Source organism: Dermacentor albipictus, chromosome 3, assembly GCF_038994185.2.
Source record: "Dermacentor albipictus isolate Rhodes 1998 colony chromosome 3, USDA_Dalb.pri_finalv2, whole genome shotgun sequence".
Taxonomy (NCBI): domain Eukaryota; kingdom Metazoa; phylum Arthropoda; class Arachnida; order Ixodida; family Ixodidae; genus Dermacentor; species Dermacentor albipictus.
In genome coordinates, this window is record NC_091823.1 from 100206758 (window position 1) to 100232304 (window position 25547).

At 46.2% G+C, this 25547-nt stretch overlaps 2 protein-coding genes across 2 annotated transcripts in view; one reads left to right on the plus strand and one right to left on the minus strand.

Moving 5' to 3' along the window:
* The window catches only part of LOC135901327 (ubiquitin-like modifier-activating enzyme 1), a 44597-nt gene that overhangs the window by 11570 nt on the left and 7480 nt on the right, over positions 1 to 25547 (plus strand). The window contains exons 9-21 of the mRNA XM_065431076.1: positions 147 to 317; positions 1868 to 1972; positions 2120 to 2200; positions 7912 to 8064; positions 10305 to 10470; positions 11032 to 11228; positions 14102 to 14166; positions 15539 to 15590; positions 18044 to 18190; positions 18785 to 18859; positions 19065 to 19275; positions 21665 to 21933; positions 24577 to 24681. Of these exons, the coding sequence (XP_065287148.1) occupies positions 147 to 317; positions 1868 to 1972; positions 2120 to 2200; positions 7912 to 8064; positions 10305 to 10470; positions 11032 to 11228; positions 14102 to 14166; positions 15539 to 15590; positions 18044 to 18190; positions 18785 to 18859; positions 19065 to 19275; positions 21665 to 21933; positions 24577 to 24681 (1797 nt within the window). The remainder of the gene's footprint in view (positions 1 to 146; positions 318 to 1867; positions 1973 to 2119; positions 2201 to 7911; positions 8065 to 10304; positions 10471 to 11031; positions 11229 to 14101; positions 14167 to 15538; positions 15591 to 18043; positions 18191 to 18784; positions 18860 to 19064; positions 19276 to 21664; positions 21934 to 24576; positions 24682 to 25547) is intronic.
* LOC135901328 (uncharacterized) lies at positions 2930 to 7243 on the minus strand. Its single transcript, XM_070536638.1, has 2 exons — positions 5647 to 7243; positions 2930 to 4541 (listed from the first exon to the last, which is right to left on the minus strand). Exons 1-2 carry the CDS (start codon positions 7006 to 7008, stop codon positions 3090 to 3092), a joined length of 2814 nt encoding a protein of 937 aa, XP_070392739.1. The 5' UTR covers positions 7009 to 7243; the 3' UTR covers positions 2930 to 3089.

Sequence of the window (25547 nt, forward strand, 5' to 3'; positions counted from 1 at the left end):
GCGCTCAGCCGCGCCATACGCCGCCACCGAAGGAGTATAGGTATAGGTATTGCATAGGTATTGGCTGACTTGATACATGAGGCTGACATCTTGCTTCGTCATCTTGTCCATGAGATTCGTCCGCTAAGCGACCGTGGTCGTTGCAGGACGATGCAGCGGAGGTTGTCCAACTAGCCAAGAACAAGAACGCTGCTAAGGCCACACCACTGGAAAGTGTAGACGAGAAGCTGATCACGACCCTGTCATGCGTATCAGCGGGCTCCCTGTGTCCCATGCAGGCAGTGATAGGAAGCATCGCCGCCCAGGAAGTGATGAAGGTGGGTTCCTCGCTCGTTGCCCGTTTGGCCTGAGCTCGGTTTCGGTTACACAATGGAAATTTCGGTTACACATTGGAAATGTAAAGCGCCATCTAATAAGCCTGTTACGAAAACAGTGTTTCCAATAGGATCAGTATTGGAAGAAATTGCAGAAATTAACTGCCCTGCTATCATGCCGCCCCAGGAGGTGAGAGTTACTGCCAACGGAGACACACTCCCCCTCTGCATCTTGTAGCGTTTCCAAGCGGTGCTTTTTCCCTGCCTTCTCCCATACCGGAGTCGAGCAATGCATCGCGGCGTAAGCCCCGCCTCCTTTACTGCAGCGTTGCGCCTCCCGCTTTGATTGGTCATGGTCATGACTGGATTATTGGTCATAGTCAGTGACGAAACGCGCACGCCAACGAGGAATGTGCGTGCGTATGACCGTGGCTCTGCGGCTGGCAGGGCGCTGTAAACGAGCGCGAGGGAGTGCGGCGTTTGCTTTGAAATTTCAGCTGATCTCGCGGCACACAGCGCCGTAATGTTTTGCAGACATGATTGTCTCCGCCCCACGTATGCGCTGCGTTCGTTTGTTAAAGATGGCCGAATGTGGTGAGGGGCCCTTTAAGGGTTTACATTCAGGTGGCTGTGCTGCGCAGAGTCAGCTTCTAAAGCTCAGCTTTGTAAGCTTTCTATGAGTAGTGCCGTGAAATGGGCTACGTACTTAGTAGATACTTCGTTCTTACATGGGCTGCGTACTTATAGCAGACACTTAGTAGAACCAAAAGACTTGCTGCCGCTGCCTTCTTGAATATAAAAGGGTGTGTAAAATAAGGTTTAAAAATCGTGCATGCTTTCCTTGCTACTGATATGAACATGATGTCAAATCAATATGAACGCGCTGTGATGGAGAATGTTATTATCGGCCGCGCAAGAATTTTCTTTAGAACTGTGTAGAAAATCAACAAACTTATTGAACTCCATACGGAAGCGTTTCGAAAAGACCACATAGTGCCGAAAAGCCTTGAATTGCCGGACACAGTTTAGCCGTTAAAGCTAAGCAGCGAATCTCCCCCCCCTCCAAACAACTTCACTCCCCCCCCCCACAAAAAATAGAGAAAAAAGGAAAACGAGCACGAAGGCGACGTTCCGTCACTATAACCGCGAACGATGGCAGTGCGACAACTTTGGTACTCTTTGTATTTTGATTTCTAAGTCTCTCGACCGTAGCTTTGGACAAAACCAAAACGATTTCGCCTATTCGCTTATTGGTAGGTGTGAAGGCCTAGGTGTACAGCAGTCAAATGTGACAGAAAAGCAGGCATTAGCTTTTTAAAGATTCTCACGCACGCAGGATATAAGACCATAATACCATACGTAGTCCCCGAATGAATTTTATGTGTCCTGTTTAGTAGGGAACATAAGCTGCTTTCTCAAACCGCGAATTGACTGATAAAATTGGCAAGTGCTTTTTTTTATAGGCAGCCGCATAACGCAATATTTACTGTTTGCACGTATTTTTCTCCCTCGACTATACTTTCACGCTGTTCAGTTTATTTATTACCTCACAGGCTTGCAGTGGAAAGTTCATGCCGATCCAGCAATGGCTCTATTTCGACGCTTTCGAGTGCCTCCCAAAGGGCGGAGACGTTTTGGAAGCGGCTGCCAACGCAATGGTGAGCTTTCTATAGAGTAAAGACTGTCAGTAGTTTCGGAATGATTCGTTGCGTTGGCCAGGAATTCGCCAGAATTTTCGCCGTTGCTGCAGATTTATTTATTCAGGAGTGTGCGGCTTTCTTCATCCTCTTGTCTTCACTGCGCAGGAGCGCACCCGTTACGCTGCACAGACCCGGGTTTTCGGAGTCGATGTGCAGGACCAGCTGATGGCTCAAAACTACTTTGTGGTGAGGAATTTAATCTTACGCTATCGTTACCTACTTTTTGTTCGCAATTGCTTTCTTGGGCGAATTTTGCGCGGTCGGCTGTCTTGTTCTTTTGAGCTATTAGGAATCGCGTATGTTGTACTTAGCCCTGTAATGCCCAACCTATCGCATGTATATTCGACGCTGTCTTAATTCCTCGGGATACCGATTTAGGGGCGTTTAAAAGAACGTTCTTAACGCTCTTATTGCTTCTTGTGGACTAGCTTACGCAACCAATTTGGTTCCGCTTCAACGAATTCAATATCAAGCTATCCGTGCGATTACCTTTTAGTCCTCGCGATTCTGATGTCTCTCCACGCTTTCATTATTTCAGTACACTTAGGATTGATCACTTATAGTTCATTACAATGCGTCAATATTTGCCTATCGCATCATTAGCAACCGCCTTATACTTAAGTGCATTCGTAGGAAGGAGATTTAACAAGATTTTCATTACGAAATAACCTACTTCTGCAAAACGTTTTATTTCATTACGGCACTCAAGCGACTGGTTTTCAGTAAATAAACTACCGAATATTTTACCTTTTAAGGTTAGGACTAAATAATCGCTTTAATCATTTTAACGAACTCTGAGGTCGCGCATTTTTTTCTCAGTAGTTAAGTTATAGTTAGCATCACATACCTCACATCGTTTTAGGACTTTAGTTTGTGTATCGACCGGGTCCCGGTCGAAGAAACCAACAGCAGGCGTTTCAAGACAACAGTCAACCCTTATGTTTATTGCGCTGGGCATTTTATACCACAGCGGGGGAAAGGGGGTAGGGGAAATAGAGGGCAAGGAAAGGCACGTGTCGTTCCAGCGTGCCGAGATAGCTTGTGCTCGTTGAACTGATACGATACATCTTCCCCTTCAACGCCGTTGGTTTGTCTGCTGGAAGTTTTGATCGTATCCCAGACGTTCAGGAGGACGGGTGTGACGCAGCGACCTTCGTTGTGGCAGAACTTGTTGCGAAGGTGGCTGCGTGCAACTAACTTGTTGCGAAGGTGGCTGCGTGCAACTAACTTGTTGCGAAGGTGGCTGCGTGCAACTAACTTGTTGCGAAGGTGGCTGCGTGCAACTTGAGTCGGATGTGCGAGATTCTAGAGAGGCCGGAAGCTGGCCTTCATGGGAATACTCTTCGTCTGTAGTGTCCTCAAAAGGTTCGCTCGTTGCCAGGAGGTGCTGCCGATTACGGCGTAGGATGTTGCGGTCCTGCGTTTCCACATCGAAGGAACGTGATCCGACTGATCCGAGCACTTTGGCTTTTCGTGCCCATGCCGTCCCTTTTATGCGAACGACGTCGTTGCTCTTGAGGCCAGGAAGTGCGCGCCTGTTGTGCTTGCCCTGCTTGTGCTTTCTGACTCGCGTGGCTGCAAGGGGTCCGAAGTCCGGTATGGGTGTGCGCAGACGTCTTCCTTGCAGCAGCTCCCCTGGTGAGCGGCCATCCTCCAGTGGACTTGCTCTGTAATTCAGGACGCCAAGCCAAAAATTTTCATTCGCATCCTTTGTCTTTTTTAGAATGCGCTTTATTATCTGTACACCTTTCTCGGCAAGACCGTTTGACTGAGGGTACTCTGGGCTGGATGTGACATGTTTGAAATCGTACTGCTGAGCAAATAGCGCAAATTCATGGCTGGCAAACTGAGGGCCATTATCTGTGCAAACTTCGGTCGGTATACCATAACGAGAAAATATGGCCCCCAACTTTTGTATCACAGAACTGGCTGTGCTATTAGGCAATAGTTCCACGTCAGGGAAGTTGGACATTGAGTCATAGGCGCACAGGTAATGTTGGCCGCCGTACTGAAACAAATCAACACCAACACGGTACCAGGCTTGTGTGGGTGTTGGGCGCAAGATGAGTGGTTCTGAGTGCTGCTTATACGCATAAGTCTGGCACACTGGACATTTGTGGATCAGCATTTCAATGTCAGCATTCAGATTTGGCCAGTATACTAACTGTCTTGCTCGGGCTTTGCATTTTCCAATGCCGAGATGCCCTGCATGAATGCGTTTTAATATTTCCAAGCGCATGCTACTTGGCACTACCACCTTCGTTCCTTTCAAAAGAATTCCTTTTACTACAGAGAGCTCAGAAGCAACAGGCTTTAGCGGACCTTCCACAGCACACCCCTGCCCAAGCTTTTGTAGTACCTGGTTGAGATATACGTCACGCTCGGTCTCACTTGCAAGCCTTGAAGCGGTTCTTTCACTTACGAGTGCCGATACTACGGTGACTCCGTGAACTTCGACGTCACTTGTGGGCGAGGCTGTGCCATCTTGAGGAGCAGGTGCCCGGGAAAGCATGTCTGCCACCACCATCTGCTTTCCAGGAACAAAAGATAAGGTGTAATTATATTTCAACAACCGCAGAAAGAAACGTTGTACTCTTGGCGGCATATCAGCAATGGCTTTTTTTTGTATGTCAATTAATGGGCGATGGTCGCTCTCAAGGATGAACGGTTGACCGTAGACAAAGTGATAAAACTTTTCACATCCGAAAACCAGCGCCAGAGATTCCTTTTCGATTTGCGAATAGCGTTGCTCCGATTCGCTCAGGGCTCTTGAAGCGTAAGCCACAGGCCTCCAGCTACTTCCGTGACGTTGCATGAGTGCCGAGCCGACACCGTACTGAGAAGCGTCTGATGTTATCTGTTTCTCTGCCGGGCTCGAAAATTGCTAGAAGTGGCGATTTACTGAGCTCTTTGCATATAGCCTCCCACTCGCTCTCGTGATTAGGCGTCCATTCAAACACAACATCGTTTTTTAGCAACGAACGCAAAACGGAAGTGCGCTGAGAGAGCGACGGCACGTATTTGCCAAAGTAGTTGACAACGCCCAAGAGCCTTTGAACCGCTAGCTTGTTCTGTGGTGCCGGCATCTTCAGCAGAGCTTCGACCAAAGCAGGGTCAGGACGTATGCCCCTGTTGCTGATAATGTCACCAAGAAATAAGACTTCCTCAACACCGAACCGGCATTTTGACGCATTAAATGTCAGCCCCGCTTTTGCTGCTGCTCGTAACGCGTTTCTCAGCCTGTCATCGTGTTCTTCTCTGGTAGCACCCCAAATGAGCACATCATCCACATATACACGCACCCCTGGCAGGCCATCGAATATCTCATTAAGCGCCTTCTGAAATACTTCGCTTGCCGATGAAATGCCAAAAGGCAGTCGGAGAAACCGGTAACGGCCAAATGGAGTTGCAAACGTGCATATTTTGGAAGACTGCTCATCCAGAGGGATCTGATGAAACCCAGCGTTAGCGTCAAGGCGAGAAAACATCTTTGCGCCTGCAAGCTCCGCTTCTATGTCTTCTCGGCGGGGCATCTGATAATGCTCCCTCTTCAGGGATTCATTAATTTTTCTTGGGTCCATGCATACCCGCAACTTGTTGTCTTTTTTAAGCACGATTACCAGTGGGCTTACCCAATCTGTCGGACTGCTGACTTTTTCGATGATGCCCTCCGCTTCCATTCGCTGTAGTTCCGCACGGAGAGGTTCTCGGAGCGCCAAAGGCACTCGTCTGGCTGGCTGGATGACGGGCACAGCATCCTCGCGAAGGGTGATCCTGTACTCGCGCTGTACACGGCCTGTTCCCTTAAAGAGCTGCGGAAATCCCTCGACGACCGCTGAGCTGCTGCTCGTTGTTACAGCATCAATATTCCGCTTTATAAGCCCCAAGTCCTCTGAGGCTTTTAGACCAAGGAGGGCGCTGTGGTCTTTCTTAACAACGAAAAAGTCAGTGTATATCTTGCGGTCACCAATGGTAACGTGCGTCGAAAATTTGCCGAGCTGTTTGATGACGCTGCCACTATACGACCGTAGAACTGCGTGACTTGTCTTCAGCGAACCGGCTTTCAATTTTCGAAAAAGCGACAGTGGTATAAGGTTTGCTTGAGACCCTGTGTCGATCTTGAAGTTGATGTCCTTGCCTTCAACATTTGCCGTCATGATCCAGTCCCGGTCACTGATAATATTACCGATGGCGACGTCCAGCACATTGAAATCGTCGTTTTGGTCCAGAGTCTTCAAATCGTGCTGTACCTCACGGACGGTGTCTCTAGTTTCGCAGCATGATGCGAAATGGTTACGCCCCTTGCACAAGTAGCATGTTTTGCCGTAGGCTGGACAGCGTCGTGCTGCATGTGTTCGACTGCAGCGGAAACATTTAAAGACTTGCCGTGGTCCTTGCGCAGCGCTTCGGCTCGACGATGCTGCAAGCACGTGAAGTTCCCCGTCTGCCTTCTTCCACAGCGCGTTCTCGCGTGCTGACGTTTCCGCCGCCTTGCATAGAACAACAGCTTTATCCAGGGTAAGCAACTTGTCCATTAGCATCTTCTCTCGAAGCTTCTGGGAGTTAGTCCCAAATACAATTTGGTCCCGCACCATCTCGTCCATCATCGTTCCGAAGTTGCAGAGCTGTGCTTGTCTCTTCAGCGCGCGAAGGAACTGTTCAAAAGGTTCAGCTCCGTTCTGGAGTCGAGAGCGGAAGACGTAACGCTCGTGAATTGTGTTTTGTTGCTCGACGTAGTATTCCTCAAGTTTAGCTATGACAGTCGCATAGTCTTGCTTGTCCTCGCCTTCGCTGAACGTGAAGTTATTGTAAACTTCGAGGGCCTCCTCACCAGCCACGCTGAAGAAAAGTGCTGTCTTCGCTGCCTCTGACCTCGGTTTTTCAGAGCATTCCGTGGCTGCCAAAAAGAAATCAAACTTTTGCCTGAACAGCTTCCACGTCCGTCCTCCGTTGGTCGCCAGGCCCAGAGGTTCCGGTGGCTTTACGTACTCCATGTCCTTGGTCTTCTGTTGCAGGCATGCAGGGCTTCAGCATCCCACTTCTGACACCATGTATCGACCGGGTCCCGGTCGAAGAAACCAACAGCAGGCGTTTCAAGACAACAGTCAACCCTTATGTTTATTGCGCTGGGCATTTTATACCACAGCGGGGGAAAGGGGGTAGGGGAAATAGAGGGCAAGGAAAGGCACGTGTCGTTCCAGCGTGCCGAGATAGCTTGTGCTCGTTGAACTGATACGATACAGTTTGTACTTACGTTCCATACTGTAATATAAATAATCGGTGCAGTGATGTTCTGGTTACGCGTTTATAATCAGCATGCGATCTGATTGTTAGCAGTTTCTTGTTTTTACTGAAAAATGTTTTGGACTACCGATGATTGCCAATTATTCGTTCGTCTTGTATCAGCATTGATTTACTATAGCTTTAGTTTGATTTTACTTAGTTTAATGCTTACGCATTACCGCACCCCCCCCCCCCCTTTATGCTGAAAATATGAGAGGTCCCATTGCAGCGATTTCACACCTGAACTTCCTCTTTTGTATAGTTTCTAAAATGCATTGCTGCACACTAGATATTGAGTAAATTCTACTTCTCTCCCTTTATTAGCTTTTTTTATGTGCTGGAGCGTTTGTTCAGTTATGCACAGTTCAGCTAAGCAGTTACTAAAAAAATTAGTTACTATACATTTAATTTTATTGTACAAATGTACTCTGCATATCCAAATTATAAAGTATTTTTTCAATTTCTCTTGACGTGGAACTGTGTTCAGGCATTAATTGGTTCAAACGGAAGCGGGCGACCAAAACTGACTTTCTTATTTTGCTAACATGTAGCCGTTCCTTGTGCTTTTGATGCCCTAATTGGAGCAATGGTTGCGTATTATACCCCACGCGAAGGTTGGCGCTGGAGCTATTGGCTGCGAGCTTCTCAAGAACTTCGCCATGATGGGCATTGGGGCAAGTGACGGCCTCATTCACGTGACAGACATGGACGTCATCGAGCGGTCCAATCTCAACAGGCAGTTCCTGTTCCGACCCGAAGACGTCGGCGTGAGTCTTTTATAAGCTTCATCCGTTCTGCGGTGCCGGTTTCTTGCCTGTGAAAACATTTCGGGAAGCGTAATGTGCCCTTCAATGTCTGTATCTGGTTGGGCGCAAAAAGAGCAGAGTATGGTCGTTTTCTCCTCCTGCGGTTGTGGCTCTTGAATCGGAACACTTCGAATTATTTTCGCTAGTAGGTAGGAGCGTATGACTTACTTGCCCGTTTTTAGGATAGGGGGTATACTAAAGCGTCACGGCTCTGTGCTTTGAGCGAACCCTGGTCTACGACACCTTGTTCTCCCGGGTGCTTGTGAGAAATAGACCCATGCCCTCATCGTCTCCCTTTCGGTCATCGCACGAGCGCTCGATCAGGCCCAATTAAAGTGCACGCCACTTCTGGGATACAAGCAAACTGGTCTGCACGACCACGCTGCAACCTGGCAATAAGATCGGCTCGCGGTGTCCGTCTGTTCCTTAGCTACGCCGATGACTACGCCCCTTCGCCGTACGAGGCCACGGCTTGGCCCTTCTTCTGCAACGAAGAAAAATAAGTATTAACGCGCCACCAATGCGATTGGGACGCATCAGTTAGCAAGACCTTTGCGCGTTACATTGATTCAACCCGACCAGTTGGGGCCTGTTGCATGTGAGAAGCGTAATGTGGGCGGAAAATAAACAGCCAACAGGAGGCAACCGCCATTCCACTCGCTGCCGGTTGCCTTGCCTCGACGCTGTTGGTGACGGCTACACTTCGACTTGTACCAGAAACAAGTTTATGTGAATGTGGTTAGGTTGGGCTTCGGCTTCTGAGTAGACTAGGTCGTATGCGAGTCGTATTCAAGTCCCGTATTCACACGCACACAGACACACACACGCACAAAAATTACGCCGGAGGTTTTAGTGAAAGCAAAGTCAACCCAATCCCGATGCTGGACATAATATTATTTGGGGTGGGAGAATAATCGAAGTTTGGAATACGACTCGAACGTTACACCCTATTCTTATACGTATTCGAGAGTTGCCTCTCCGGTATCTTAGAATACTTCAAATATTGTGCAACAACCGACTGTTAAAGTCTTGTGATTCATATGCCAAACAAAGGATCGCCAAACTATCAAAAGCGGAGCAACGACAAAGGTTTTCGAAGCAATTGAGTCACAAAATGGGCAATGTAAGCTTTGTTCTTTTTTTTTTTTTGGTGTCGCGGCGGAAGCCTACGTGACAACGCATGATTTTTGCTTGTATTCTGTCATTCAATGTTTTTGGTAGTCCAGTCATGTAGCAGTTTTAGAACCAGTGGTTTCTTCCCATTTCTGCATGTGTTTACGGTTCACAAGACTTTCAGCAGCTGCTTGTTTCCTTTTTTCTCACCTTCTGATTTTTCTTTTCTGGCGACCACTTATGTAGCATTTTTGTAAAGCTAGTCATACAGCAGCCATTCATTCTTAGAAAGCTTGTTTGGAACAGGGCCCTAAAGATCTGAGGCTATTTGTGCAATTTCTGAAGTTACAATTATTGAAGCTGTGTTTAAAACCGATTTTAATTGTCCCTAATAGTTGGCTGTCTTCCTATTTCTGACTTGTGAGCACAAGCGTAGTGCCTAATTATACCAAAATATATATTCCAGCTGTAAATGTAGCGTCTGCGTTGGACTATACCATAGTCGATTCGCTATTCGAAGCTTACTATTCGTGTTCGATTCGTATTCGAAAAAAAATATTTTCGCCAACCTCTAATAATTATTAACGAAAGCAGCCTTCCAATAGAAATGACCACTTAAGAATGAAAAGCTTTGTGAATTCAGCCCCAGAGCCCGTATTTACGAAAAGGCTCTTGCACTAGAATTGATTTTAAGAGAAAATTCAAGCCACTTCCGACGCTGGAAATATTAAGAAATTGACCAGTAAATGACATAAAGCACTTATCAACGAAAATCTTTGGGTCGAATTAAGGATTTTCGTTCTTCATTACTTTGCCACTGGCTAAAGGCCTACCATGATATGTCCAGCGCAAAAGGATTGTCCGGAATTCGCTATTGCGAACACTTCTGGCGAGATTTTTGTCAGTGCGGGCCTTCGTGGATTCGGCCTCAGTTCCTGTAAGCGAACCCTATGTCCTACTGCATAATTGTTCGCTTGGCACACGGTCGACTCAAAATTTTTATGCATAAAATTCACCTACTTTGACGTATTGTCACGGTGATTGCGCTTTTTTTCAAGCGCGTTCTTATGGTTTGACGCCGCGCGCAGCGCATGAAGTCGACCACAGCCGCGAAAGCTGTCGTTGAAATGAACCCCGACGTGAACATCGCAGTCCACGAGGACAGAGTGGGTCCAGAAACGGAGAACGTATACAACGACGACTTCTTCGGTTCTCTCCACGGCGTGGCCAATGCACTGGACAACGTGGACGCGCGTGAGTGTGCAGCCATCTTGGAAATTCTGGGTTGTCGTCACAGCTCGGGAACGCATTGCGGGAGTAGTGGTTGGGGTAGTAGGGGCGGGAGGGGGGGGGTAGCTGTATTATCGTCGTGCCTTCCTCTTTACGAAGGCGTAAATGCTTGCTGGAGTTTTTTGGACTATATAATTCGTAGTGCTGCATTGCGCGTTTGCGTGTCCATTAACAGAATGCTGCTGCCTGGATATAGCCTGTCAACAGTCTAGGTCAACCGCTTTCGCAGTATTGGCGTGGGTACATTGCGTCTCACCTTAAAATCTCAGAACACAGCAAGATATTGAAAGCCAGTGCCTTGAGCCTTGTTAGTAGTAATGAACGTTCTTTTTTTTTTGTCTGTGTAAGGTACACTTTTTCTTCGTGTTTATTATGAAGTGTTCCCCTAGCTACAAGTGTGACTTTAACCGTTCACTCCCAAAAGCAGTCGCTAAAGCTTTGAATGAGCCTCCTATACATGGAGAATTTTTTTTTTTGTCACGCACAATAAGTAACACTATCTTCACATTAACTAATGTCGTGCAGGCCAGTACATGGATAAGCGCTGCGTGTACTACCGCAAGCCGCTGCTCGAGTCCGGCACCATGGGCACTAAGGGAAATGTCCAAGTGGTGAAGCCGGACTTGACCGAATCCTACTCGTCCTCCCACGATCCGCCCGAGAAGTCGGTACCCGTCTGCACAATCAAGCATTTTCCAAATAACATCGAGCACACCCTGCAGGTCCGTATTGTGCCTTTCCTATCCCGAGCGCTCTTTTTGTTTTTTAAAGCGAAGAGTTTTAGCGAACCGTCGCGGACTTTTGGTGATCGTGGGCTGCTGCTGCTTGTGTCTGGCCGAATAGCTCATACGCAGGATAGACAGCACTCGTAAAAGAAAGCGGCTTATATGTAGCCCCTTTCTGGCTACAATGTGCCAGGGACTGGTTCTGCTTTTCACGGAATTACACAAAGAAAAAAAGAACGGTACCGCAACGAAGGCATGCCTTCAAGGGGTTAATTCCTTTATATATAGCGAGGCGTTCTGTGCCTTCTTTCCCAATGTTTAGCACGTCTCTTGGTCAATTTATTGTCTTTTTGTAAAGTAAGCCGATTCTGGACAAGTAAAATGGGCCGATCGGGGAGACAATGTCTTAGCAAATCGGGACGATCCCCAAGACTGTGTAATTCCCGGTCTGCGGGAAGGCACGTGTTAGCTATGCAGCAAAACACGTTGGTGAATACGAACAGCAGCGAAGAGTTTAGTTAACCGCTTCACTAAATCTTTTCACATCGATTTGAATATGCGAGTTGGTTCGTCAAGTGTTTTTTTTTTCTTACACAATACACCTTATTGGTTTTGTAATGCCCCGCATAATTTCACGCGGATGGTGGCCTGTATTGGTTATGTTGGAAAAGCATCGACATGCAAGTTTCACCGCTGTCGTCGATCTATTAAAATTTTAAATCACTGATGAAGCTGTTGCTCGTAGTGCTGGTTGATCTCGGATCAACTGTCTGTTTCTCTTGTAACTTGCGTCAATAGGAGTAGGTAATCCATGGTCTGATGGGTAGCACATCGCGCTGCTGGGCTGAGGGAACAGGGCTCGAAACCACCTGTCAGACCAGCTTGAGTCACTCGGTATGTGGTACAGGGCTTGTGCCGTTGTTCAATGAACTTTGATGCCAACTTGGATCACTTGAAATGTGCCACCTTATCTGTGCGGCTTTTCAATGAACCTGAGGCCAACATCGGATCACTGCCGAACATGCCACATAGGCATGTTCCGCTTTTCAGCAAGCCTATTTGACGCCAACTTGGGTAACTGGGCTTGTCACACTGCGTGTGCCGCTCTTCAATGACAAAAAAATAAATGAAAAAAATCATTCTTCATAATTTTCTCCAGTGCTCAGCGGAATCGCACCCACGCCATGTAGAGGCGGCGCCGCTACATGGTGCAACGTGTGCGGAGGGAAGCGCGAGGAACCTAGCTGCATTAGGTGCTTCGACGTTGGCAGTAAGGTATCGCTGCATCGCTGCAATGCTAATCGCATTAACGTCGTTATTCTTTGTGAGACGGGTTCTGCCAGAATTTTTTTTGTTGAAACTTTGCAACTGCAATCTTTACAACCGTAGAATATTTTACGGCCAGTTCCTTATGAACAGTATGGGCTTTACGCAACAGGGGTGCGATCGGAGATCGTTGTTCGGCGCGTTCGTTCGGTTACCGGCGCGTGCGATTGGCCTACTCCGCGCTGACGTCACCAGCCGCGGAGTGCGGCCACGTTTTTGGTGACGTCAAAATGACGGCACGCTCCTGTCAATAATCTTGCAACCGAATACGTCGTCTGCTAGGCGCCCAACGCGACGGGAGTTCGGATGTTTGGAGCGATCGTACGATAGCGGTTTCGCATGGCGCATCTGGTGGATTGATTAGATCCAAACGGCTGCTTCGGTCGCAAAATGGCAGGATCCAATCCAATCCAGTTTAATTTGAGAAAATGGCGCTTGGGATGGGAACTTCTTTTGTTGCATTGGCGCTGCTTGAGGAGGAACGAGAGCAGTGGAGGTGCGAAATGCGTTTGAGAAAATGGCAGAATGCGAATTGCGGCGTCGCTTTCGTTTCTCGAAACAAATAGTGCGTTGGTTGTGTGCCAACGAGCCACTATAATGTTGTCGCCTCTTGAAATGTGCGTCATTGTTCCCGTCGTTTCTTTTTTCTTTTCTTTCCTCGCCGTGCGCGACACCACCTAGGGACGACGCTGCGAAACTAATAGTTATAAATTGTAGTAGTCACACGTATTACTATTTGAAAACGTGTTTAAGCTTGAGAAAAAAAAAGCATTTTTTAGATAAAGATTTCACTCATTGGAAGACGAGAAACATTTCGTTTTGTAGTATACTGTCTCCAAGCAGACGACAAACGAGGGAAGTGAACTTTCGGGCAGTTCACCGCTTGCCGATTGGCTGCACTCTCCGGCCCATTCTCTCAAATTTTGCATACTGCCACTTTGTGACGCTGCAGCAACCGAACAGAACGCATTTCGAACAAAGATCTCCGATCGATCGCACCCCAGGAGCACTGATAGATCAACTTTATTGATTTTAGTTTGGCCAGTCGTCCAACCGGCGACATGTATGTGCCGTCAGATTTTCATTCTGCCTCTCATTATCTCGTGTAGCTTGAGACTTGATTGTGAATGTACTTACTGGGCTGAGGCTTGTTTGTCTGGTGGCAGGTCTAGTTAGAAGTAGGCGTCTCTAGTCGGAGGTATAGCTGTGTGTCTAGCATGCATGCGGTGGCTGTTCTTTGAGACATGTGGCGGCACTTTTAGTGAAAGAGGCAATCAAAACAGCTTGTGTTCGCAGTATTGGTCAGTAGTGATGTTAGACAAATGTATCACCGAAGGCGGCTGGTGAATTGCAAGCAGCTTTTACAATCAAAAAGCTTTGTGAATTCTGGCCCAGCTTCAGCAAATCGAGTGTCCGCTAAATGTTTTTTTTTTTCGACCCAAGGAATGTCTCGCTTATGTACAGCTCCGTTCCACTACTGGTGTGTGTGATGACGTCGAAATGATACTGTGCTGAAAAAAGGACGGAACATATTGTCTTTCCAGTGGGCACGAGATGAATTCGAAGGTCTGTTCAAGCAGTCTGCAGCAAGTGCTGTCCAGTACTTAAGGTGAGTGTACAGTGCACGGAAAAAGCGGATGTACGCGCATTTCTACGATCTGACCCCTCTTGTAGACAATCAGTTTGATTATGTTAACAAGACAGAAATTAATATGCGCGAAAACAAAACAAACCAGCTCCATGCCTTGTTTTGTTACCCGTTTTGGAAAAATTACCCAAGAAATATAGCCCTTGGTAAACATTTACACTCCTCTTACATTTCTACCACCTTTCTTCTGGTCCCTGTCTCTGGAAATAAAGTGAGCCGTCCGTTTGAATCAAAAGAGCGCATTTCCCCATCGTGTTTGCCTTCAGATCTGTCGTATAATGCAAGAAGCTGATGGTCGTTCATGAATCATGTAACGCTCTCGCTTTCTTACGCGTGCTTTCCTGCAGGAAATACGTTTTTAATCGGCGTACGACCTTTGCCTCAAACACCTCGAGGTTGAGGAACATTGATGAGGTGGCGCGCTTTGCGCACGATTCCTGACACGTCATAGAAATCCTTAAACCAGGCCTGCACAATTCAGAAAACCAGCAAAGGCAACACACAACTTCTTAATAAGGCAAAATGGGCCAAGCTTTAGAAAGGAGCATTGCACGTTTTGCTTGCTTAAATGCAATCTGTTTGATTTCACGTCACTATTTGCAGCCTTGAGAACGTCTCGTAATGCCATGGTGGTCATCGAAGAGAGAAGGATGCTCTCGTTCTCGCTCATAAAAGCAGCGTTATTGCTCACAGAAATTGGCTTCGCGGCGTTTGTTATACGCGTTTTCATATTTGTTCGCCATCGAGGTTCTTGTAAGACCAAAGGAACTCCTGCTCCCATCGTAGATTCAGCGCAGGTCGAAGAGCGCTGCACTGCAGAGTCACTCTTCCAGCATCAGAGAGAAATAGTGGCGGAACAGATGGTAGCTGTATTCTTTTTATCTTCGAATGACCTTTGACGACGCATTGGATATAAAAATGTTCTGAAGATACAGTGTTGCACTTGCTGCTCCGTTTGCATGAGCATATTTTTTAATTTAAAAGTGTCGTACTATACTAGGAACAATGAAGAATGAAAAATGTCATCACAGTTCGAATTTCCAAGAACGCGATAGACGAAAACGTTGTGTCTTTCCACGATAGAATGGATAAGATGTGGCTATGACTGCATTCGAATTTCTATATTATCACGTGGGCTAGCACTATGTGAAGAAGTCGGCCCGCCACTCTCTGGTAAAGTTATTAGAAGCGACGTGAAGATGCAACATTTAGATTTTGGTTTCACCTCAGCCTTGCAGTGGGAGAGGGGGGCATCTTGGTGCTGTGAGGTTGGTGTGTCAAACACAACAAAGTCGCTGATGCTTTTTTTTTTTTCATTCGCTAATCTTTACAGTGACCCTCATTTTCGGCTGAAGATCCTACAAACGCTGCCACTGAACCAGAAAGTAAGCATCTTTTTCTTCGTTTTTATGGCAGTCTCCGAATGTTTTAAATGTTCTGACATTGCTGCCGCGTCCTGTGTCCCATGTAAAGTTTTTTTTCTTTGAAGCCCTTCCAGCTGGCGAGCCTCTTTTGCTAGCCAACTTTGCTTTTCGAGACACTTTATGTAAAAGAACCATGGTTATACTAACTGTACAAAGAGGAAAATTTGGCTGTGCTTTTAGATGACTACCAAGATAGCGTTTGATATAGCAAAAAGAAAAGTGCTGCTGGTTATAGCAAAAACAACTGTCTACGAATTCCTGCATGAGTTGATGCCAGTCCTCAGTGTGATTGTCGTCTCGTTTTGTGTGACCGACGGTGCGGCTAGCTATCAGCTGTAGCTGCTTCGGTGGCATTAGATTACAATAAGGCTCAATCACCAACATCGGTTTTTCATTCAGCCCAATGCTTCGCACGCAGCAATGCATGGCACCTTTATGCGCGCAATCAGGATGACAGATACGGCGAAGTGTGCTCCAAGACGTCCAGTTCACGTTTGAAAGACGGTCTTTATGGTTACAGTGGAACAACCATACGGTAATACATGCAACGTAGCGTATACAAAAACGACTGGTTCCGTGTGTAGTAATGTAATGTAAGCGGTGCATGGGAACTCAGCAGATTTTTTCAAAAGAACGACAGAAAGCTGAGCTAGTTGGTAAGGATTCATTATGCAAAAAAGACGCGTTCGTGTTGTCCACTTCTCTACTCTTGTGTCCTGTCTGCGCGCCTCACCTCTTCTTTGCATAATGACTCCTTCAAAAGTTTCGTTTCATTCCTGTTTGACTAAAGAGAACCGAAAAGCTAGTACGAAAACAGATTGTGCGCTGTCCCTAAGAAAGTCAACTGTCCGTCGTGGATTTGTTTTCGCAATACATGTTTTGAGCTGATTCAACATTATATCGTGATTACCATCGTATTTCAGTATTTCATCACGAGGCAAGCAAGCGATTAGAAGAAACGATTTTACTGGAGAACTCTCGTTGGAAACCCGAAGGACCTTTCGTCGTAAATACAGTTTTCTTATATGAAGGTTGTTCGTCTTCTATTGCCGCTCACATTTTACAGGAAGGATCTGCGGGCGCATATATTCCCAAGTCCTCGTATGCTTCATCGTTAATGAACACACCACGCTGTATTATGTTGCACTTCGCCTATTTCTTCCGCCGACAAGAGGGTACAACGTAAATAAACATAATGGAGGATTCTCTAGCGGGATTCGTATAAGAAAACTTTGTAGAGGAATGTTGAAGGGATGTCTGGTGAGGCGGGGAGCAAGTAAGAATAATTTGCCATGGTGACGCGGCGAAGATAGCACCGCGCAGCTAAAGCAATATATGCGGACGAATATTAAGTATATCTTGGATCTTACTTGATCACCTGAGAGGGAGTAACAACATCCACGGCGTTTCTTCAATTTGGTGTAGCGACAGGGTGTTTAAATTTCCATCTCTCCAGAGAAGGTAAAAGTCTTGCGCTCGACAGTTTTCTAATGCGACGAGTGCACTCACAGCTGCGTCAATGTTAACTTGAGTCTGTGCTCTGCGTCCCCCACGGCATGTTTGTCTCACCGGCATTACGGAAGCTTGTTCGTCCAATCTACTAAAAGTTCGCGAGCCATATAGAGTGTTCTGAAAGTTCATAAATACTTCTCGAAATGAGTTTCTCCGCATATGGTGTTTGTGGTACTTCCATAAAAAAAGCACAAAAATACAAAGCGAATGATCCCCATGAAGGCAAAATAGTGCGTGACTTCTTTAAGGCAGTTATTTGTAAAAATACACAAGCATAGCATGTAGGCGAGTGCTTGCTGCACCCTCCAAAGCTCTGGCGAAACAATACTAAAATGAGCTTTGTTCAAAGGAATGGTTTATAGAATATTCACTTGAGAGTGCGCCATTTTGTTGTTTCGTGTACGAAATCATCCAGAGGTTTCTTTTGTCTCGTGAGAATGCAGAAGAAAACCTGACATTATGGAACCAGTGAAACTATGCTAGAAATTCAAACAGGAAAAAAAAACGAACAAGCAAGTATTTTATTCAGTAGACCGAATCCTATCATTAAGAGCGAATACATTTTGTTAAACTGTAGAACATTAGCTGAGGAAACCATCTGAGTGTTAGTCCATTTTCTTTCAGTAAAAGGCTTCGTATCGCGTGCAAACGATACTTGATTTTTTGTACAACTTTTGTATGCTCAGTTCCACACTCATTGTTTGTTGTATAGGCATATTTGAGCGTTTGCTGTATGCCATGTACAAGAGGGTCTCAGGTTTCCTTCAAGTGAACTTTTCGCTTTTTGCCTGGGCAATCCCGCATCTTCCCGACGTAAACAAATAAACAAACAAATACTTCGGAAACAACGCATGTATTCGGCGCAAGGTAGGAATGGGTGTATCACCACGTTCCCATTACAGGTGGTGCTAATGGAAGAAATGAAGAAGATTCTGGTCGACGAGCGAGCGATTGTTTTCGACGACTGCGTCGCCTTCGCCAGGCTGCGGTTCCAGGAGCAGTACAGCAACCAGATACGACAGCTGCTCCGAAACTTTCCCGAGAACCACGTACGAGTTCGCCTTCTCAGGCTTTGCTGGCGAAGTAGACGTGGGAAGCGTGCTACCATATACTACTAGCTTGAAAAAAGACAATACAATTTAGCCGAGAATGATGTATACAATTTAGCCGAGAATGATGTATAAAACTTCTGAAATGGCGATCGTAGAGGTCTCGCCATTAACTGATAGTTGGTAAGCCAAGAAGGCGAATACGGAACACAAATGTCAACGTCACAATAATTCTGGAATCGTCTGCTCGGCGCTGTAAAACGCTATACAAATATATGAGGGTTCAGTTGCATTCAAAGCTAAGCAATGACTAAACCCGGCAACTACTGGGACACAAACGACCGAAATGAGATAAAACGCTGTGAAGTAAATGGCACCACAATGACGTTGTTGGTGCCTCAGTTGCATTGGTTTCGGAGGAACAGAAAAGACGTTGGGAGTAGCACAGATTGGCAGGAATTATTCGAATAAAACACATTTTGTCATCACCATGACATTGTACATTTTCTGTTCATCTAACACTGACTTTAGCAAGTGATGAACTAAACTGGTGTGTCTAACTTGCGCAACTGTGTGTGTTTTTTTTTCTCACAGACTACAACCTCTGGTACTCTTTTCTGGTCTGGCCACAAACGATGTCCTCATCCCATCGAATTTGACCCCGACAACGTAAGAGTACATGCTGCTTGTGCGTTTGTGTGTTTTACTGTTTGTATGCATGCTTCCGTGCTTATAAGCGTATATCTGTTTGTCCATATGTAAGGTGCGTCCGAAGTATTCAGATTTCTACTGCAGTTACGGCTGTTGCTTCTATTACAACGCAGCGCTCGTGTCGCCATTCTGACTCGCACTTTTCATTTCCGTCGTATCGCAGACGCTGCACATGGACTACATCGTGGCTGCAGCGAACCTGCGGGCAACTATGTTCGGCATTCCGTGCATCACGGACCGTCAGGCGATCGCCGCCATGCTCAAGGAGGTTGAAGTCCCAGCATTCGATCCGCAACCAAACGCGCAAACAGCCGTGAACGTCAACGACGCAAACGCACAGCCTGTAGCGCAGCAGGTCGTACCACCACCGAACGGTGCGTGCTTCGTGAGTTGTTAAATCGCCTTCTCTTTTGCCTTCGAATGTTTGTATTGCAATGATATACCGCAACCATATGACGCACACTGGGATCGAAGGCAAGAAAAGCATAGGGAAAGTTAACAGTGGTTTCAATTGAAATGCAGAAGCAGTACAGGAAAAAATGAAAATGAAAGTGGTTGAAAAAAATCACAGTTTCGTCCGAAACTCGAAACATCGATTGCGATAGCGAACTGGTAGACAGCTATATGAAGTGAAGATAGTAGTTTAACCGGCCGTACAATGTTGTAAACATTCGCCTACTAACTTATTTAACAAGCTAGTTGTCATGCGTGCAGAAACAAACATAAACACATGTTACTCGATCACCGCGGACGCTCGCTGACAAAACGCCGGCGTGAGGAAGCGCGGCAGCACCAGCGAGCGAATTGACCTTCGTGTTGCCTCTCGTTTCAACGCGAACAAAGTGGGGAGAACACAGCGCACACAAAGCTATCAGCACTTGGCGCACTCTGTCCCCGTCGCAGATCGCTTTCAAGATGGGGCCCGCGCTCCGCCGTGCCATACTCAGCCGACGCCGGAGTAGAACGCTGCCCGGTGTCTTACGCGCGGCGAAAGACGGCGTGCTTCCTCCCCACGTTCCTCCCTTACGCGCACGAGACCGAGCCACCATCGTCGGTTCACCCTCGCGCGCTTTCACTCGCACACAGCATACGGCGCGCGGCCACGATGTTATCGCACTTATCACGGTGACGTTATCATGGTGACGCAGACGGCGGCGACGACGTCGGAAATGCGCCTGGAGTGTCCTTATAATTGTTATCGCAATAAAAATATTTCAGCTGCCCGCGCCACAATTTTGCAGCGATGCCTTTCACGCGATTGTATGCCACTCTTATCATTCGCCGTTCAAGTCCGGCTGACCACGCTGATAACGCTGGCGGAGCGCCGCTCTGACGAAGCGTGAAAAGCATGAAAAGGAATAGGTACCTGCGAATTCCCCCGATTTGTCCGGGGACGCCGAAATTCTGACCAGCCCTCCAGAACGTAAGGACACGGTTATAATTATGCCGAAAAACTGCTGCTTAGGGTATGAGGGAAAAACTGCTTACAGGGGTATGAGCCATTGATGATAGTTTTTGTGTGCGTCCACGAAAATTCTTAGGTACCCTTGCCATATACACCTTCGCTGTAAAACATTGACAGAATGTTTCTATTTGTATAAACATAAATTTTCATAAGGGGTCGCATTGCGTTTAAAATGCGTTTAAGCTATCCTAGATGTCTGTGCGTTAAATAAATAGCAAATTGCCTTTCTTTGTTGCGCTTATACACGCCAGTTTACTCATTTAGATTAGTGGCCACAGTATGGCGAAGATCAGAGCGCGAAGGCAAGGTAAAGGAAAGGTTGTCGAGAATCTGTTTCTGGAAGTGAGTTGAAACTTGGTAATTAATGTGAAGGGGGGCTGCAATATTCTTGAATAAAGCTGTACACTGAAGAAAACCAGTATAGATTTGTGCAGCCTGTAAAACGTTGTCTTGCTCTGAATGAATGCTTCAATCGCACTATGTGGCAAAAAAATAACCACGTACACCTATGTGAACCTTCATAGTTTCCAGTTTTCTGTAACTGACGCTCTCAGTCATTTCAGCAGTGTCAAGAGAGGCACACGATATTTTGAAACCAGTTCAAATAGAACACGGCCTTTAGGTAGCATGAACTTGTCATGCAATTCAGCGGCCAGTCCCTGTGAAGGCCTCAGCTGTAGCGCTGATGCTTCAAAACAAGTCAGAAATATAAACGTGAGGTGCCCTGTGGGCAAAATAAAGAAAGAAACAAGAAACAGGAATAGGCAAACTACGAATTTGGGGAACTTTAACTGCCCTGAATTTTTGTTTTGTTTTGTTTGGGCGCTGCAGATGTTTCACTTTTTTGATTTTCTCAACCCACTTTATCAACAAGGATAACTACTTTTCTAATAGGTCTTTAACGGTACTTTCCACGCGGGTTTCTTATATAGGTGTCTGTGCAATGAATCTAAAGACATGAAATTGTACGAGAAGTTCTGATACGGCTGAATTTTATATATAAAGCAAGGCAAACCTATCAGGACCACACATTCCTTTTTTTGTTATTGTATCGTTACGCTTTCAAGATTTCGCGCATCTTTTTAGTTCTTGCTAAATAAATTTTTCAAGAAAAAATTATCAAAACTTTTTTACGCTTCATGTGACTTCAATTTGCCTTGAAAAATGTGCTTGATAAGACAGGCTAATGATCGGAATTGTTTTTCTTCTCGCCCAATTTTTTTTTCGAGCTTGACGTGATACCTTACGTGAACTGTGACGTCCTGCAACATATTTTTTTTATATCCTCTCTGCTTCAGACGAGGAGCGCTTGGTGCAACTGCTGGAAGAGTTGCCCGTTCCGGAGAAACTCCAGGATGTGACACTGACGACGCTGGAGTTCGAGAAGGACGACGACACCAACTTCCACATGGACTTCATCGTCGCGGCCTCGAACCTGCGTGCCGCCAACTACGACATCGAGCCAGCCGATCGGCTCCAGAGCAAGCTCATCGCGGGCAAGATCATCCCGGCCATCGCCACCACCACTTCGCTCGTGGCGGGTCTCGCCTGCCTCGAGCTGTACAAGGTGAGGCCACCCGTTTCGAGGCCTATACTTAACGCCTAGACATCTTAAGGTTTTTGTCAGGGGCTCGGGCCACGTGACCGTCGACAGTGGCCTGTTACAGATGGCCAAGGAAGCGCACGGTCGAAAGCGAGGAGTGCCTGCACGAGGGGACCATTCGAGCCAGCCCGCGTTGAAAGTGTTCGAGAGTGCACGCCTCGGGGGGGGGGGGGGGGTGAAAACTGTATAGGGTGTTGCGAAAATTAAAGGCACACCAAAGAGAAACACTAAATCAGCTTATTTTTTTTCGAGTTAAGTGTTCTCGAGTTGAGTGGTGCTTATGAATCATTAATTCTGTTGTACTTTGGAATATTGGGCGCTTGAAAAAAATTTTTCTTTAGCACACTCCAGGCAATACAATAACGTGGACGTATCACGGTAGTACAATGGTAGGCTTGAAGACACAAAATTTCTGGTTCGATCACAGGTCGGACGCTTTTACGACACGTTCTGCCCCACTGGAAGTATAGCGCAAGGAACGAAGCATGATCGCACAATTTCCTCCATAGGCGGAAAGTTGTGACTGCTCCAGGGAGGGGGGGGGGGGAAGGGCTGGGGCTCGACCAGCTTTCCGAACCTCACCCATGTGTGTGTGTGTATATATATATATATATATATATATATATATATATATATATATATATATATATATATATATATATATATATATATATACACACAGGTCAAAGTTCCAATTTTGAATTTTGCGCCGAAACTCCAGTGCCGTTATATTATATAAGCGTCACGTCATGGATTTCAATGTATCTTTTCTTATTCAGTTTCTTTCAGTTTCGTACAGCTGTCACTCAGGAAATGCTTTTTTTGTTAGAGCTTACCAAGTTCAGTCTTTAGCTCTTCTAGAAAACAGCGTTATCTGTTTCAGCGGATAAAGAATTCACTAGACCCAAGTTATACGCTACCAAAATGTCACGTCATGGCGGGATGGTGCGTCAACTTCAAAACGGGAGCATCGCCACCGGTGCTTTCCCTGAGCGACCTTTTGTGACAAGTAAACAGGACGACACAAAAATTGCAGGAAACAGTAAATGGACGATGCGAAAACAAACTTCAGTAGTTGTCACTGTCAAACTGTCAGTGCGCACCAGGTGGTCACAATTATTACACATTTGTCAACTACGGCTTATCTGATCACAGGTGTAGTTTCACTTCGCCGTCGTGTACAGCAAAATTTCATTAGCCTTAAAGGCAAAAGGTGTTAGACATGTCATACAAAACAGCACGCTTGAGTGTGCAAGAACCTTTACTGCCTTCAGGCCGCATGTTACCTTGTTGGCGTCCCAGGTAGTCGGCTTGCCAAATACCCCGACGCACCCGACCTAAGTAGCGAATAAATGCTCTACTAATGTCGCTCTAACTTAGTTATGGCTCTTCATTGCCCGAGTGCAGCATTAGCTAGCACCTACAGCAGATGTCTGAAACGAATCAACTACGCACTTCGGACATGTGAACGCGAATAACACCGCAGCAACACCCGATAGGTGCGCTACGTTCTAATAATAGCAGCAGTGCCTGGTGGAGACACGTTGGCAGACTAGCTGGTTTTAATCCGTGATAGAATGTGTAAGCGCGACTGAATGATGACGTAGAAAGGAACAAATACAGATAGACAGCGTTGTTTCTTAGTGAGGGGTCGGTGGTGGTATACAAAACTAATCAGATATTGGCCTCAGGACCTGTTTCGGCTCCATCTCCTACAACATCTAATTCAGGCCAGACTTCAAGATGCAAAAGATTAACAACTTGGGGTGAAGACGATGCACCCATGCGCCGTGGCCATCCGGATTATATAAGCTGGGATGTGCGGTCGAGGAACGTGGCTCCTAGTGGTGTCTTTCGTTCTAGGTGCTTTCAGAGTCTCGGTTGTTCAACTGGTTCCGATGCTCATTATCTCCTGAAGGCGTCTAGGCAATAATGTTTTTTTTACGTACTCGGTAACAAGTGCTCTCTTGCTGCACATCTAAGGTACGCGCACACCCCGTATCGTACTGATCCGTGCTTTGTAGGCATGCAATGGAGCGCACGCAATGAAGAGGAGATAGTAATAAAAACATTTTGTGCAAAGCAGATTTCTAAAGCGGTACAACAAGAAGCCTATAGAAGATGGAACAGGAACGAGACCTCTGTTCGGTTCGTGTTCTAGGAGAACATCGCATTTCGCAAGAAGCAGAAGTACAACATAACAAGTTCATGATTTCTTTCTGCACGAAAACACTCTTAACACGCAAATCTACATTGAAATCCGTGACGTCACGCTGACGTGCCGGCACTGCATTCAGTTGGGCAGGCAATTCAAAAGGAAAACCTTTGGTCTTCATCTCACCCCCCAATTAACCATCTCCCCCCGAAAATAAATGCAAGTAGCTCTGAAAGAATACTTCATCGTTCTATGATTTGGCGCTGCTCTTTCAAGCCTTTTTAATAATGTAACTATTGTGAACGAATAGCTTATTGTGCGGAGGTGGTAGAGTTTTTTCTTTGTTTCCGTAGCTGCACTTGTTCCGAATAAAGTGACCGCGATATGCTTACGATAGCACTGGTGGAGCCTTATACATTCTTTTTTTTCTTTCAATTTCGTCTATTGAGCAGCTGGCTCAGGATCACAACGAGCTGGAGTTGTACAAGAACGGTTTCGTCAACCTGGCGTTGCCTTTCTTCGGCTTCTCGGAACCGATAACTCCCGTGAAGAAAAAGGTGAGTGGTTTACTTTCATGCGTCGTTAATAAAAATTCAGGCTGAAGAACAAAGCAACTTTTTTGGGGTGCTCATATCTGTTGCTGAGTTGCCGCTGGTCGCCGAGTTTTATCAGGATACCAGCGTGATACCCTTTTTCTGATATGGAATCGCTTTGTGTGCTCCACACAACTCGTCGTTGTAGTTGTGCAAGATACAGTTATACATATGGGCCTGTTTTCCCAATAGAAGTTATGTTATAACTGTTAGTAAGTGTTTGTGCCAGCCAACTGGGATGTTGGACATATTATTGAAAACGGTCTGCCAACGGTAAATGATAATCACGCACAAAAAGATTCGTGCATTCTGCCCGTTGGTGGAACGCCCCTACGCCCCTCTTCAATGCTTGCAGAAAGCGGAATGCGCTATTCCATATATATAAACATGAACGTACTGCAGGTAGAATCTTTGTAGAAAGGGAGACTGCACCGGAATCAAAACACCGCTAAGTGCAGTTAGTTCAATGGATGATTTGTTTGTTTACTGCAAACACCTAAGCAACATAAAAAAAAATTTTGAAGCCCGTCGCCAAAGTAAGACAAAGATTTCACTAAATTTCCGCGAAATCCTGCTGCAAAGCCACTATGATTGTCGGTAAATATTTTGAATGAATTTTAGGTGCCGTCGACGTTTTGGAACACTAAAAGTAACAGCTTACGTGGCGTTAATAATGTACCGCAACGTTTCAGGTTTGTCTTCGTTGCCTACGGGCGAGAAAGTGAATTTACCAGAAAGGGTATAGGGAACTTACAGCTTACTAATATGACAACTGATATTGAGAGCTGAAATTCTGCGTTTATCTTCAAATATAGTTTACAAATGAGGCA

What these genes read in the sequence shown, in the direction of transcription:
- LOC135901328 (XM_070536638.1), bottom strand. Translation starts at nt 7,008, where the DNA reads ATGGAGTACGTAAAGCCACCGGAACCTCTGGGCCTGGCGACCAACGGA. An exon ending in TCAGCAGTCCGACAGATTGG is followed by an intron (nt 4,542 to 5,646) that starts GTAAGCCCACTG and finishes CCTGGAAAGCAG; the next exon opens with ATGGTGGTGGCAGACATGCT.